The sequence below is a fragment of the Castor canadensis genome, chromosome 5 (genome assembly GCF_047511655.1).
Source record: "Castor canadensis chromosome 5, mCasCan1.hap1v2, whole genome shotgun sequence".
In the NCBI taxonomy this organism is placed as follows: Eukaryota; Metazoa; Chordata; class Mammalia; order Rodentia; family Castoridae; genus Castor; species Castor canadensis.
In genome coordinates, this window is record NC_133390.1 from 67,047,697 (window position 1) to 67,064,541 (window position 16,845).

The 16,845-nt window shown below is 36.7% G+C and overlaps 1 protein-coding gene across 7 annotated transcripts in view; it reads right to left on the bottom strand.

Annotated features, from left to right (window-relative positions):
* Igsf11 (immunoglobulin superfamily member 11) overlaps positions 1 to 16,845 on the bottom strand; it is a 134,917-nt gene that overhangs the window by 16,473 nt on the left and 101,599 nt on the right. For 6 of the 7 annotated variants that reach the window (XM_074073212.1, XM_074073209.1, XM_074073206.1 and 3 more), the window contains 3 exons: positions 10,040 to 10,203; positions 8,008 to 8,215; positions 5,694 to 5,849 (listed from right to left, as the gene is read on the bottom strand). In XM_074073212.1, the coding sequence (XP_073929313.1) occupies positions 5,694 to 5,849; positions 8,008 to 8,215; positions 10,040 to 10,078 (403 nt within the window). In that variant the 5' untranslated portion in view covers positions 10,079 to 10,203. Of the gene's footprint in view, positions 1 to 5,693; positions 5,850 to 8,007; positions 8,216 to 9,685; positions 9,911 to 10,039; positions 10,204 to 16,845 lie in introns of all 7 variants that reach the window. The other variant, XM_074073211.1, reaches the window with a different exon arrangement.

Consider the following 16,845-nt stretch of genomic DNA (forward strand, 5'->3'; position numbering starts at 1 on the left):
TTAGAAAGATTAGGGATGCCCCACAAGAGACAGAAATGAAGAGGAATCAAAGTCAGAAATGGAAGCTGGACACAGGTCTATAAAGATAGTGGCTATGGTGCCAGTGGGCACACAATCACAGACAAGGAGACCGTGTGGCTGAGACTAAATTGATAAACCTGTTTATAGCAAGGAACTTGAACAGCCACTCTTCCAGCAACTTGCTCAAATCACAGGAATTACTGAAACATCGAATATTCGTTGAGCATTTACTGCTTGCCAAACACTATTCTAACTCATTTGTGACTCTCACTCACTCAGCATTCCAGAATTTGACCATCATACCTACGCTTAAATTGAAGGAAACAGAAGTGCAGAGTGGTTAAGCAATTTTCTCCAAGCCATATGGCTAAAGTTTTCAGAACTCACATTCTTAACTGCTATGATGTGCCTTAAGATAGTTGTTTATCTAGATTTTGAGTTACCAGCAAATTTTTTAAAGTCTTCTGTAAGAAACAAAAGTCACAAACTTGGGCTACATGTATACATAGGTTCTAATTTTATTTTGTTTAGATGGCACTGAAATCCCAGAGCCAAAAATAATGATATGAAAATTGATCTTGAACTGGTGGAAATCCTTAGGATCTACAGACACAAAGTACAAAAACAATCTGAAAGTAAATTTAGAAGAAAAAGATAAATGCCTCTAAATAGACTAGCAGCAGATTTTGCAACAGTAACAAAGATCAGATAAAAATGGAGTCACATTTTCTAATTATTGATGAAAAATAACTGATAATTTATTATCCTCTACTCAGCTAAATCATATTCAAAAGTGCAGAAATATAAAGATTATTTTTAAACATACCTGAAAACATTTATCATTCATAGATTACCAATGTAATAAGGGTATGTGCTTTAGTAATAAGGAAATTAAACACAGCAAAAATGAGTGTGTTGGGGGATAGGGGCATGGTTCAAGTAGAAGAGCACCTGCCTAGTAATAAGCACAAGGTCCTGAGTTCAAGCCTCAGTTACTCCCTCCACCACAAAGTGAGTGTGTTGAAAGAATGCTGAGCCAAGAAACTGGTAGACTTCTAGATAAATCTAAATGAAACAGACAATAAATGTAGAAAAAATAACAATGGGGATGATTAATAAGGAGAGAGGTTAAAAATAACGTGGAATAAATATACTAAAGCAAAGGAAATTAACTAAAATGTAGCAAAGCTTCCTTTGCTACAGAAATTAACAATGAGAGAGAAGTTAAGAGATACCATGGATAGAATGAAAAGGTCCAACAAATGGCTAACAGGAGAGAACAGAGAGTTATTGAAAAGAAATAATCAGACAGACTATGCAAAATGGACAAATTAAAGATTTCCATGGTCTTATTGTTTGGATAGAAGGTAGAGATACTTTTACCTCAAGACTATATTAAACCAAGTATGCTTTAAAAAGAAATAAAAGAAACTTTTGAACCACTTATAACTTCAAAAATAGAAGAGAAAATAAAATTATAAAAGACACTCAAATAATCAGTAGAAAGTATGAGGAGTAAAGAAAATGCCTGGTAAATAGAAAACACATCAAATAGGATATTAGAAACTACTTAAATATATCTATAATCACAATAATATAATGGATTCCAACAATCAAAGGACAGAGGCTCTCAGACTGCAGATACACGCTACTTTCAAGGGACCCAGCTGAAACAGAAAGCTGAAGGCCAATGAACCATAGAATGCCCACAAGAATTAGCCAAAGACAGGTGCTATAGCTTTTAATTTGAAAGGTAAATACAATGTAAAAAGTATATTAAGCATGAGGACAAATGAGATATAACAAACCTGTAAGCACTGAATGACATGCTCAAGCTAGGTAAAGAAAAAGTGCCATACCGCAAGAGCATATTAACAAATCTACAATCTTAATGTGTGATTCTTAAACACATATTTCTCATAAAACAATGGCTGAAACAGATAAAATACTGCTAACAATGCAGAATACTGAATAATATAATCATCAAGTTTCATAAGATACATATAGATATATATCCTAGCATCTTCAGGATATAATAACTCTGAACTATTCTCTGCCATGCTCACTCCACTCCAAACCCACTGGCCTCTTTGATATTCATCAAACACACAGGAATGCTCCTGCCTCAGGGCCTTCATATGTCTGGTCCCTCTACCTGGAATGCTTTCCAGTCCCACAAGGCTTATTTCCTTCAACTTTAAATATTTGCTATACTTTCATCTTCTCAATGAGCCTCATCCTAAGTACTCAAAAGTGGAGTTTCTCATTTCCAACTAATCTACTTAACCCTGATTCTGTTTTTTCCACACAGAACTGACTGCCTTGTAACACAAGTTGGAATTTGCCAATTTGCACCCACTAGAATGTACGTTCTGTAGAGGAAAAAGCATCTGTCCTGTCCATTGATACGCTGCCAGCGCGTAGAACAGCATCTAGTACTCAGTAGTATTCAACGACTATTTGAATGAATGAATAGAAATTCATACACGCACACAAGAGGATATATAAAATCAAAAGCTTGGTTTAACAAGATGCATTAAAAGATAAAAAAGATAGACAAACAGTATTAGGAATGAAAAGGAGAATAGAGCTTAAAAATTCCTAAGAATAATGTAAGTACTAATATTTACTAAGTGATTATTCATAACAGATGATGTTCTAAACATTTTACATGTGTTTTCATTTCATCTTTATCCACTGTAATGGGATTATTCTCATTGTCTGAGTACACACACACACACACACACACAATATGACACAAAGTCACATACCCAGTCATAACTGGATTCAGGATTCAAAACCCTGTCCTCTGACTCTAGACCCTAAACTCCTAAATGCATTGTTCATCTTACATACAGATAATACTATGAACAACTTGATGCCAAAATGAATAAACTTGCACAAAACATTTTTCAGAAATATATACAAGACACAGGAAAAGGAAGTAAGTAGGTATCATTAAAGAAACTCAAAAATCTACCAAGTAAACATATAAGCAAAGCCAAGAAAACTCTACAAAACCATCAGATGATCCCCATATTATTCACACTGTTTTCAAAGAACAGAAAAATAGATAAAGCTGCCCAACTCATTTTATGAGGTTATTTGATATTATGATATTAAAACTGAACTAAGACAATAGAAGACAGAAAACAATCACAGGCCATTCTCACTTATGATTACTGATGAAATATTAGGAATCTGAATAGAAAAATTATCTTTAAAATATCACAAATAGAGTTTACTCCAGAAATGCAAAAGTGTTTTAAGACTGGAAAATGTTAGATGTAATGTAATGTAATGTATTAGTAACACTGACTATCTAAATGGGATCATTATTTGTTGTGGGATACCTTGTGCATGATACCACTTTTCTCCACTCTCCAACTTTATTAAAACTACATTGAGACTGTATCTATTGCAGCTGATGACACTGATAGACATACACTGTGAACGATTATCACAATCATCACCTCATAGCTACCTCTTTCATAGCTGTGGCTGGTGAGAAAATGAGAACACTTAAGGTCTACTCTTAGCAAATTTCAAGTATACGATGCAATATTATTAACCATAGTCAATGTGCTGGAATGTGTTCTGAGAACACAATCATCTTATAAAATCAAAACTTTGTACCATCTTCCAATTTCCCTCAGGTCCCTGGCAATCACCATTCTACTCTTTGCTTCTACATTTGACTTTTTTAGATGCCACATTGTCTTAGTCAGTTTGAGTGACTATAACAATGCAGCATTCTGAGTTAAGAAAGAACTTGCTAGAACACTCCAGGCTCTGTTCTAGTCTCTTTTTCAATGTTTTAGTCCAGTGTGTCACATGACCCCCAAGTATAAAACCCAGGGAAGGCTGCTTTCTCAGATCCCTCAACTGCAGTGCAATTGAGACTCCATATACTCTAGGCAGGCTTCTTGAGCCTTAGAGACCTGGCTCAAAGTTCAAGATTAAGCAGTCGCATTGATATGGCATCTCATGAGGGCCTAACAGTGGGAGTACAAGTGGAAACAAGAGACTGTACTGCCTAACAGAAAACCAAGAGCAATTCAGGAACCAAGTTCACTCTTATAATAACTGGCTCTCACGAGAGTTCAGGGTGGTCCCACAAGACCTACCTTAATTTCTTCCAAGGGTATGCCTTCAGTTAACCAAAGCCTCCTACTAAGTCCTACCTCTTGATCCTCCCACACTGAGGATCAATCCTCCAACATATGAGTCTTTTGAGGGACACATTCAAACTACATCCAAACCATATAGTCTCTTTCAATCTGGAACAATTTCTGCTTCACATTTCTTTGTCTAATGTTTCCTCATTATTAGGCTCCAGTTATGTATTTTTGATAGGAATACCACCGAAATGATATAGTGCCCAAAGTGTATATATTAAGATGCATATGACATCAGTTTGCTGTAATACAAGTGATGCTTACTTTGATCGCTTGGCTAAAGTATCTACCAGGTCATCTCCCCATCATAAAGTTATGGGTTTTTTTCCTTCCTAATAAATTTGGGACTATGTTAATAGCCTACTCCTCATCAAATTTTTGTTTGCTATTGTGGCAACACTGATGATCTCTAGTTACATCATTCCTTCAATATGTATTAGTCAATATTCTACGGTAAGACCAAGTTTCCCTTCACCCCCACGTATTTATGTTTAGCTGTAGGAATTCAGTGATTGAAATACATCCTATTCTATGGATTATATATTTGTTTTAATGTTCAAATTATTCCAGATTTGCCAAATGGAGTTCCTTCAAGCTAGTCTCTATACATAAAGGACACTTCCAATCCCCAAATACTGCCTGCTTCTTCATTATGTTTAACTCCACCAGACAACTTAGGACTTCACTTTTCCACAGCAATATGATTCAAAGGTAGGCCGTAATAAGGTTGTTTGAGGCCTCTCTTAACTTCCAACTCTTTTTTATATTTAACTTAAGATTTGTAAATCTGCTCTGAGAATGCTACAAAGAACATTTGCTATACTAGAGATGACACAATATTCTAGGATGCTAAATTTTATTTTCTTGAAACAAAAGATTTTTACATATGATTCTATAATTTTCCTCACTTTTTTTCATAAAATTTGCTCAAATTTTCAAGGAAGCTTCCTTTAAAATCAAATCCAAATAGCCAGATGTACATGTAGAAAACCATCTACGACCCTCATGCCTCCTCCATCTTTACCCATCTGTTGTGATAACTGCTGGGTCTCCATGACCTGAGTCCCTTCCCTGTTCTCTTTCCTATCTTCCTTCTCCAAGTAGACTGAGACTCCCACAGAAGGATTAACCCTCTACTGATGATGCAGATGTCTTTTACACTAAGTCAGTTGTGCCTCAAGCAGGAAGTGGGTTCTCAGAAACCTCAAAGGTTGTCTTGGAGTCAAAGCACAGAAGCTGCCATCTAGCTATTTTAAACATTCACTACGATGAACTCAATTTCCATATATATAGTTGTGACTTGATGGAATACATTTCATAAAGGCAACATGAAGAAAAAAAAGAATATGTTTTATTTGCTTTGGACACACAAAATCATCTGGAAAGCTTTTTCAGCAGTTACTAATATAGACCGCTATTTTTCAAAGCCTATTAATTACCCTGTAAGTCTTAGAATTTTCTATGATAAAATGAGTAAAGCAGAACTGTACATACCCTGAGTGGCTGTTGGAGGTAGCTTGAGCGTATTGTCTAACTTCTCCCAAAGGTAAGTTGGTCGAGGAATGCCTTCCTCTGAGCTACAGAGCAGGATGACATCACTGCCGATATCCTGGGATCCTTGGATTTGGCAGTGTGGGGCAGAAGGAGGAACTGCAACAGGAAGTATTAACTATAAAGTACATTTTTACTGAAAGTCAAGTGATGCAGAAGAGATATCAACATTCAGTACTGTGGAACCCTGGATAACACTGTTCTTGGATCACACACTAGGAGACATTCTCATGACCAAAGCCAGAGGACAGTCATGCACTGATTCACAGGGTTTGGGTATAGAGGCAGGGCCTGCAATTCCAATCAGCAGGGAACAAATTTGTGAAAGGGGTTATACCCTTTGATTGTATTTTTGAGATACCTTTATGATCTTGGTTTTGGTTGGACTGCTTCCTCTAAAGAATTTTTAGCATTCTTCATGTTAATATATTGCCTTTAAAAACACTGCTGAAAAGTCACTTTTAGAGAAGATTTAGAGGAACAGAACACTCACTCACCCTACCAGTTGTCTTCTGGCTAATAACATTTAAAGCACAGGGCTTTATTTCTTTACACATAAAAACCAGATTAATGCACTTTACACCAAATTTTGCATTATAATGGGAAATGTTAGAGTTAAGCTCTAGTTAGAGGAAAGTTGATAAAAATGCAGTGGAGACTTTATAGTCATTAAGAAAGATAAGGACACAAAGGAGAAGGAAAAAAATTACCAAAAAAAAAAAAAATACTGAAAGAGAGAAAGTGATGATTTAACTAGCAAAAGCAAGCAAATAAAAATCTAAACCAAGCCCACAGCTTGAAGACTCATGCTAGAAATGTAGTCACAGTTAGCGATATATTTTAAATCCTAATGACTTTTCAATAAATATGCTTGCTCTTTCAAAACTTAATGATAAACAAATGTAAAATGAGTGGAGCGTTTACAGAGAAATCAGGAGAGAGAATGGGTGGAAGAGGAGAGAATAATGAAAGGGTCCATGGAGAAAACTTAAGAATCTCAGCAAATCCTAACCACTATGATGGGGTTAAACAATCCCTTGAATCTACTCGCTTGCTATTGCCACTGTGATGCTGTGAAAGAAAACCAAAATAATTCTTTGAGGGTAGCATTAATTACAAAATAAAGGCTTTTTTCTTTTTTAAAATGTTTTTAAAAAGAAAAAATAAGCTTGGATAATGTGGGAAGCCAGCAACCCAACTTGTAAGTATGAGCATTAGAATAATGTTTAATTCCCCTACTACTCTATTCTCAGTACTCATAGAACTTAAAAATCTATACAGTTTTAGTATAGTATAATGAATAATATTTTAAGAACAGAAATCTCTGGCCTGGTCCTTAGTTTTTTATCTCTGAAGACTGGTAGAAGATGGCATCAAAGATAATAGCATATTCTTGCCCAAAGAAAATGACAAGAATCCCCAACAACAGTATCCTCAAATTTCTCAATGATGGAAGGAGAAAAGGGGTTTGACAAGTACAAGAGAGGTAGGTTATGAGATTTGAGTAGGATGGAGGAGTCTCCAGCCTTCTCCCCAAATGAGTTTAGCTACTTCTACCACAAATATCCATTTGGAAGGCAGTGTTTTATTTTAGAGACAGGAAAATTGAAAAGCCAAACATGGATATAATTTAGTATGAGAAAGTCTAACAGCATGGTGTAATAGAAAGAGTATTGTTTAGGTAAGAAGACCTAAATTTAATTTAAACTTTGTATTATTCATTAAGTGATAAGGCCTTAAATCTATTTGGTCTCAGTGTTAAGATGATAACCTTTACTGTTCAAACATGGATACCTTGAAAGTAAAAGGAAGTAATTATTAAAATTATGGCAGGACAACAGGTCCAAGCTGAGTAAGCTATGATCCTACTTCATGTTACATACATAGGAAGTACTGTGTTATTCTCACACATGATGAAGCCTCTGCTTTTGCTCACAACAAATAATTCATGACTTAATTTTCTCTCATCAGAAGCTTCTGTCCTGTAAAAACTTCAGAGAAGTCACTTTTGGCAATATTTTATACCATCAGAAAACATGACTAAACAAGTTTTAGAGCCCACCTGAAATTAAGAATGGAGTGGGCAGACTATGTAAGATACAGGGAGAAGTAGAGAAGGGATGCAACTAAGAGATGGAAGGCACAAAAGGAACATAAGCAGACTGAGAGTGCAGATGGAAAGACAGAAGTAAACACACACTTGAAAGTAAGACTCTCAAGCAAAGCCCAAAGTGCCAGGAACTTCTCTGCCACTCACCTAAAACTGTGAGGCCAGTGACTCCAATGTTCCTTCCCCCTGGGTCAGGAAGATTGTTGACCAAACACTGGTAGGTGCCTGTATCTGACAGCTGAGTATTATTAATGAAGATAGAGACATTAGTGGCTGGCATGGTGCCTGTAAATCCTACCCTACCATGGAACCGGGGGGCACCATCAAACATCTGTCCACCCTGATACAGAATGACCTGCAAAGAAAGAAAAATAAACTGGTCACTGTATTACTTCCTAGATATATAAGAATAACTTTTCAGTAGACAGTACCAAATGTTCCATGCAACAAATGTTGGAAATTTTTCTTTTTTTTAAACTGAGGTTTGTAAACTCAGGGCTTTGTGCTTACTAGGGGCAGGGGTTCTACCACTTGAGCAATGCCTCCAGCCCTTTTTGCTCTGGTTATTTTGGAGATAGGGTCTCTCTTTTTGCCCGGGCTTGTACCGTGATTCTATTTTATACTTTCCACTGGGAAGTGTCATCACTGGGATGACAGGCTCATGCCACCATGCCCAGTTTTTTCACATTGAAATGGGGTCTCAATTCTTTTTTTTTTTGCCCTGGAGTGATCCTCCTGATTTCAGCCTTCTGCATTGCTTGGTATGACAGGTGTCTGCCACTATTCCCAGCTATTAGTTGAGATAGGGTCTTGCAAACTTTTTGCATGGGCTAGCCTCAAACTGCAGTCCTCCTGATCTCAGCCTCCCAAGTAGCTAGGATTACAGGCCTGAGTCACTGCTGCCCAGTTCAAGGAAAATTCATTTCTATTGAGAGTTGTCACCAACATTTTTTTATGGCACCTATCCATAAGTATCTTGCAGTTCTGAATTCTCCCATCTAATAAGGTTAACATTTTTCCCTACCTAACTCATCAGAACATAAAAAAATGATCTTAATGCTACCCTACTATAAACCCATAAATATTTTTATCAGTTCAAACAATCCCAAAATAAAGTTTAAGAAATATTAGCATTGCCATTCTCATACTTCTTAGGTCACAAAATAAATGTCCCATAAATGGGAAGAGGAGTTGAAAGTCTATGGTTACTGTTTTTATATCAACTTCTATTTTCAAATTAACTATTCATGGGAGAGAAATCAGAATGGCAAATAGCAAAAAGCTCTTCAGGCTTGATTCTATTCAGGCTCTACCTGTAACTGTGTGGGGAACTGTAGCCAAGTTCTTTCCGTACCTCTTTCAGTGCCCTCTAAAATGATGAAGTTAAACAAAATGATTTCAAAGGGTTGGTCTAACTACAAAAATTCTATGGTTTGAAGAAACAAAAGAATTTTCTATTGAATTTCATATCAGAAAATTTAGCTTATCAAATATTTTAGGTAGTAATAAGCTTATTGAAGCAGAAAAGCTTCATAAAAGAATTGTTATCTTTGTAAATAAAAGTGTGACCATTATCACAATTCATTACTTTTCTGAGCATCATTTTCTGCACTGGGTATCACAAATTATGACTCTTTTCCCTATAACCAATATAATTTATTGTGCACCACTTACATTCTTGTGTAAATTCTTTTGTGTGGCACTCTAAATTATTTGATTTGGCTACTGTGCCAAATTAGATACTTATGAAATTAAATCAAATACTACTATTTAATGTTACTTGCTTGGTAGTCTCATTATCTTTTAAAAGTACACTCTCATTTACCTGTGTTAGTTCCAACCCCTTCCTGACAAAATAGACCTTGCTTTTTCTCCCTTGGTATTTTCCTACCAGCAATGTTACTTTTTAAATTCCAGGTTCCAAAATAAAAGTCTCAGAAGGATCAACATAACATTTGATGATGATGATGGCAATGATGGTGATGATAAAAGTCCTTAAGAAGATGACAGTCTCTTATGATAGGTAACTAATGATGCACAGGGACAGGACCTGCAACAGCACAGGAACACTAAATATGTCACCTATTCCAAAAATTGAATATATATGCGGGATGGTTCCCACCCACCTCTTTTCAAAAGATTAATATTTTAGAGGTAGCACAAGATGGAACAGAAATACCTGTTCGGGTTGGTTAGCATTGGAGAGAGGAATGACCATCCAAATGACATTGAGGTTAATGAGGGCAGCACTGGTAGAGAAAGTGCAGGGCAGGACTGCTGTCCGACCCCGGGCCACCTGAATACTCCCTGGGCTCTCTGACACCTCCAGGGATACCACGACACCTGCAAAAGAAGGATGAGGGAAGTTATGTGCTTGCCTTTTCCAGATAGTACAAACTACTTCAGAAAAGTTCACGTTTTACACTATCACATAATCACTGATAATATAAATGGATGGACATGACAGTCTTCTAAATGACTGCTGACCAGTCCTTGAGTCAAAATAATAGAAATGTTTCATCCATTTACCTCTTGGAAGCAACAACTGAAAAGCATTAGAGGTTCTCTTTTACAAGCCACTACCCAGTATTTGGCCAGATTCAAATACAACATGGGCAGATTTCATCCATAGGATTTGGACAAAAGTTGTAAATCATAATGGAAGATGAGACATAAACTGATTTTTTGAAAGCATCATAATAGCATACCACAAAACTTATATAAAAGTCTAACAAAATATGTACAACTATGTGCTGAAAAATATGCATATAACACTCGTGAAAGAAATCAAATAAGACTAAATAAATGGAATGATATACAATGTTCATGAACTGAAAGATTCAATTTTGTAAGAAGCCAAATCTCAAATTGATCTACAGATTCAGAACAACTCTAAACAAAACTCCACTAGGTTTTCTGTAGATATTGACAAACTAAAATTAAAATATACAGAAAGACAAAAAATGAGTAGCCAAAAGAATACTGAGAAAGAGTAATGAAGATGGTGAAATCACACTATATGATTTTAAAATTTGCTACATACCTATTGTATTCAAGACAGTTAGGTACTATTATCTGTATAGTCTTACAGACAAACAGCACAGGATTGAAAGACTATGATAAATCCTTATATTTATGGCCAAATGTTTTTCAACAAGGGTATAAGACTAGGACAATTAAATGGAGAAAACACATTTTTTTTCAACAAATGGTACTGGGAAATAATATTTACAAGAGAGAGAGTTTGGACCCATATCTCACAAAATACACACACAAAAAATCAACTTAAAATGTTCTCTAACCTAAATAAAGAAGTAAACTTCTAAAACTTCTTCAAATAAACTAGCGCAGGAAAGAGCAGGACATACACTGGAATTAGTAGGTATAAGTAATGACTTCCTAAATAGAACTCAAAAAGCTCAGCAACTAAGAGGAATGACTGACAAATGGGACTACATGAAATTCAAAAGCTGCACAACAAAAGAAATTGTCACCAGATTGAAGAGGCAGCCCACAGAATGAGAGAAAATCTTTCCCAGCTATACATCTGATAATAACAAGAATATACAGGGAGCTAATAAAAACTAAACTCCAAAAGAAAAATCATGACCAAATGAAGAAATGGGCAAATGAACTGAACAAAGGTTTTTCAAAGGAAGAAGTCCAAATGGCCAAAACCCATGAAGAAATGCCGAACATCCCTGACCATAAAGGAAACACTACTCAAAACCACATTAAGATTCCACCTCACTGCTTTTAGAATGGCTGTCATCAAGAACACAAACAACAACAAATGTTGGAGAGGATGTGGGGAAAAAGGAACCCTAATACACTGTTGATTAGAATGCAAACACTACAGAAAACAGGATGGAGGCTACTAAAAAACTAAAGATACAACTGCCATATGATTCAGCAATATCACTCCTAGGGATATGATTGCAGGAATCTCAAGCAGAGATATGGGACACTAAAGCAGTTCACCAGGAAGCAACATTTTATTGTGCTGGTATAGACTCAGCAGACTCGTGTTCAAAGGCTAAGCTCTGAGAACAAAGGGATCTCACCTTATATACCCTTGCAAACAGGTTACAGAAGCAAAAAGCAAAGCTTAACCCATATATGGTTGCATGTGACTTTATAGGCTATTTCATTCTCCCAGTTCTATGTGACCTTTTTTATATTTCAGTTTTTTACATTTTATCTCTGCTATGCCATCCCTTCCCCCTGCTACATTATCAGAACACAAACTTGTCTGTTTCATTTCTGGTCCTCCTCCCTGCTACATTATTCCCTCCTTTGATGCTCATACCCACCTAGGGTTAAAGAGCATCATCTTGATTTAGGGTGTTGTATTTTTATATCATCATTACATGGCTGATTTTCTCTCTACAGTGGCCTCTATAGTGGTCCTGATAGACCACAATACCAAGGGAACCAGGTAGGGTAACATCAAACATGCTCCCAAGACAAGACCCACTGCCCTGCTTTCCATGACAAATGTAGCCTGTATTGTTTTTCTTTACTCTGGGACTTTTAGTATCTCTTACTGGCAACCTCACAAACCGAGGGAGTATGAGCCGATGTAACATCTGACCTGTTGGTTTGTGTGTGATACAAGGTATGGCTGTGTGAAGGTCCCAACAACAGCTCTCTTATAACATTTTGTACATGGGGAAACCTTGCAAGGGCCAACCCAAATGGTAAGAGTCCAAGTGTGTAGAGGAGAGCAGAGGTGCGTCCCATTTCAAGCTTCTGCTGTGGGGGAACTGGTCAGCTTCCAGAGTGACTAGAGCAGGGCTGTTGTCCCATTGCAGTGGGGATAGACAAGATAACAACAAAAGGGTCCCTCCAATGGGGTTTTAATCGTTGGACATTTTATTCTTTTACCCAGACAGTGTATTTTTTGGAGGTTTTTTTTGTTTTGTTTTGTTTACTGAGTAAAATTACCATGGCAACAATATATCATCAGTATATATATTCAAGAAAATGCATTATTTTAAAAAAGTTAAAACTACCATCTTTAAGTATCAAAGGACATGTTTAGAGCCAGTAAAAATAGTCACTTTGTCTCTATTTAAGTAGAAGACCCTATCTAAAAGAGTATGAGTTTGTGTCTAGAAGGGCTTTAATGCCAGATAGCCACACATGTATAAGAACCATTTCCTCAATCCTCTCGGCCTTGGTTATTTTTGAGAGGTCAGGCATGAGTGACTCCATTGACGGCATTCCCCCTACTCCCCTGTCTCCAAACTGCTTGTCTCTGAGCAGAATCCTCTGAAGAGCTTTCTCCGATCCAAGTACTAAACAGGCCCAACCCTACTTAGCTTTTGAGATCAGGTACACTCAGGGTAGTATGGCCATAGACTGAAGATCTTTCTTGATTGGTCATTTTCTTTTCTCATGTGAGGATTTGCTCTTTCCTGGATTTTGTTTGTTTATTTGGTTTTGGTCCCAAGTCAGGGGGAGGGGGCAAGTAACAAGTAGATCAGGTGGAGTCAGTTCCAACTAGACTCTTTTGGCCAAATTTAAGCAACAAAGAGGCTTAGAAGGAGTGGCTCTTAGGCAGTGGGCTTCTAGACAAGGACAATATAAAACAAAATCCAACAAAAGCAGACATCTAAAAAGCTAACCTAGTTGACACATAAGTACTTATTAGGATCTTTTATTTTTATGGACTTGATTGTAAATGCCCCAAAAGAATCAGAACTGTAATGACAAAAACCTAAAAGAGCCATGGTTAAAATTCTGATGGACAATTTAGCAACTACAGTATATCATTACCATTAACAGTTTATCATTTTTTAATCTAAATTTTGTGTTTTAGACGGCTTGATATACTTGAAAAACACAAATATATTTAGTATACAGGAACCAGCAACAGCATCACAGCTCTATAGAAGTTATATATTCATATTAGTTTAGTTGTGGTTCTTGAAGTAAAATCTTAGATTTTCTCATCAGCTGGTGGTGGGGGGGAAACAGTGTCAGTGACCCCAAATAGCCCAGTCACAGACACATATAGGGTACCAACTGCATTAGAATCACTCAAGACAACAGTTGTTTCTAGATGACCATGAGGTCATCTAGAAAATTTTACATAAACCAACTCTTAAATGAACTTTTATTTACTTATGACTCAGTTATCTTAGAGTCAAAACCCTGACAAAAATCACCAGAGAACACATGTAAATATTTATGAGGACTAAGCATGGAGTTAGGAAACCTTATGGCCAAGAATCATGGTACAGATATTGATAAGGAATCATACCCTAGATTGTTGACATTAGCAGATGGCTCATGACATACAGCAGGATCCCACCAACTTGTAATCAACGGAGCCCCACTAAAACAAAACCTTTAATGTAACTGGATTTTAGTCAACTTAATCCCTTATATAAGCATTTATAAGTTCCATCTTTTTATGACAACTTACTCTGTACCTTTATGACAACTTATTTTGTATCCTCTGGAGGAGCTTGTTTTTAATCCTTTCTTTAAAAAGTATTTTTTAACCTTTTATTTTTTAAAAACCATATCCTTAATACCTTCTATATATTTTTGTTACTTGTTGAAAATAACTCATAAACCCTTTTAACTTACAGCCTTATATTTGTATGAAAAAAACAGAAAGAAATCAACCTTAAAATTGTTTTTTGTATAAAAACAATTTATAGAAAGCCCATTTGTTAATAGATCCATGTATTATAAGAGAGAATTAAATCCCAAATTTTATTTATGACAGGATAAAACAGGCTAAGGTCATTTTTTTTAACTACCCAAATTTTAAGATTCCTGATGTAGGCTGTGGCTCCCACTTTTCTTTCTTTCTTTCTTTCTTTTTTTTTCTCCTCTGGTCTAAGCAGAGTGTGAACCCCTGAATGCCTGTATCCTAGTGAGACCTGATTAAAATAAATTTGAAAACTGGTTTTCTTAAAAGTAGTAGAACAGGGTACCTTTTTTTTTTTTTACATTGACTCTATAATAAAAACCATCTTCAAGATGTTTACATATTCATATGTAAAAAGCTTAAGCAGTTTATAACAGAGATCTTTAAAATAAACACCCTGGTTTTTGTTACCTTGAATATCACAATATTAATCTTACAACAGCAGTTTAAGAACCATTTTGAAGATGCTTACACATACACACACACACAAGTTTTATAAATTAAGCATGCCAGAAAAAAATGTCAACTTAAGCGCACATAAGATGAGCAGGAATTCCAGAAGCAAATTAAATTTTGCCCAATGTTGTAAACAAATTGACACACACAAAATTAGACTACACTTTCAGAAAAACATTTTTAAACCATAACCAGAGGGCTATCCAGTGGAATGGTGGATGATGCATCTGTTCTCTTGCAAGTCTCCCTCTTTGTAACTGAATTTTTGTTTCCCATTCCTTAACCTCGGTTGTCGCTATTTTCAGGGACTAGCTCAACATTCCCCCGTACCCCCCCACCCCACCCAGTACTGGAGGTTTCTTACATTTTACCCAAAGTGCTTTCTTTTTACTTATATTGTTTCTCATCCTGGTCTATCTTGCTGGTGAGAAAACCCAGTAGGTGCTCAACTCCCTAATCCCTGGAGGTGTCTCACACACTTTCACCCTGCTCCCTAAACCTAAGAGACCCAGTTTCACCACAGACAGGGTTACTTGGGCATCTCTGGGAGATGATCAGTCTCCCCTTCTGCCTCATAAGGGCAGGCCTGTTATTCAAATCCAGGTTCTTACCAGGCTGAAGAGTAGTGCACCCCTCCCCTCGCTGGTTCCTGTGCATCCGAGGCCCTCCTCAGGATCAAACTGTCTGTTGGAGCCTGGAGGGATCACTTCTCCTGGTAGTCAAGGGAATGCACCCCAGAGACAAGGGAGGTGACAAATCACCACTCTGCAATTCTGGCAGCAAGCCCCCATTTGGCAGCAAGAAATATTGCAGCAATCTCAAGCTGAGATATGGGATACTGAGGCAGTTTAGCAAGAAGCAACATTTTATTGTGCCAGCATATACTCAGTGGACTCGTGTCCAAAGACTAAGCCCCAAGAACAAAGGAGTCTCACCTTATATACCCTTGCAAGCAGGTTACAGAAGCAAAAAGCAAAGCTTAACCCATATATGGTTGCATGTGACTTTATGGGCTATTTCATTCCCCCAGTTCTATGTGACCTTTTTCATGTTTCATTTCTTTAAGTTTTATGTCTCTGCTATGCCATATCTTCTTCCTGGTACATAATCAGAACACAAACTTATCTGTTTCTTTTCTGATCCTCCTCCCTACTACAATATACCTGAAGGAATGTAAGTAAGGTTATAATAAAGGCACCTGCACACCCATGCTTATTGCAGCATTGTTCACAATAGCTAAGCTACAGAAACAGCCAAGATGGCCCACTACTGATGAATGGATTAAGAAAATGTATTTTTTACATACAATGGAATTTTATTCAGCCACAAAGAAGAATGAAATTTTATTGTTTGCAGGTAAAAAGATGGAACTAGAGAACATCATCTTAAGTGAAGTTAGCCAGGTTATATATCCTTCCCCCCACACTGGAAACTACCCCCAGACAGGACCTGTTTTGCCTTCCTGTTCTCCATTTTTATCATAAAAATTACATTTGTTTATGATAGCTATATAAGATGTTTCATTATGACATTCCCATGTATAAATGTATTATAACCCAAATTGGTTCTTCTCCTCTTTTTCTCCTTTCTGCCTTAGTCCCCTTTTTACGGTGATTTCAACAGGTTTAAAAGTTCTACATTCATTCTTGTATAGGAAGTACATCAATCACATTCACCTTCTTAACTTCCTTCCTTTACCCTCCCTCTCTCATATGTGATCTCCCCTTAGCATGACCCATTTTTCATAATAATGCAATATTTGTATTGGGCCTATATTCCACATATAAGAGAAAACATGCAGCTTTTGGCCTTTTGAACCTGGCTAACTTCAATTAAGATGATGTTCTCCAGTTCCATCCATT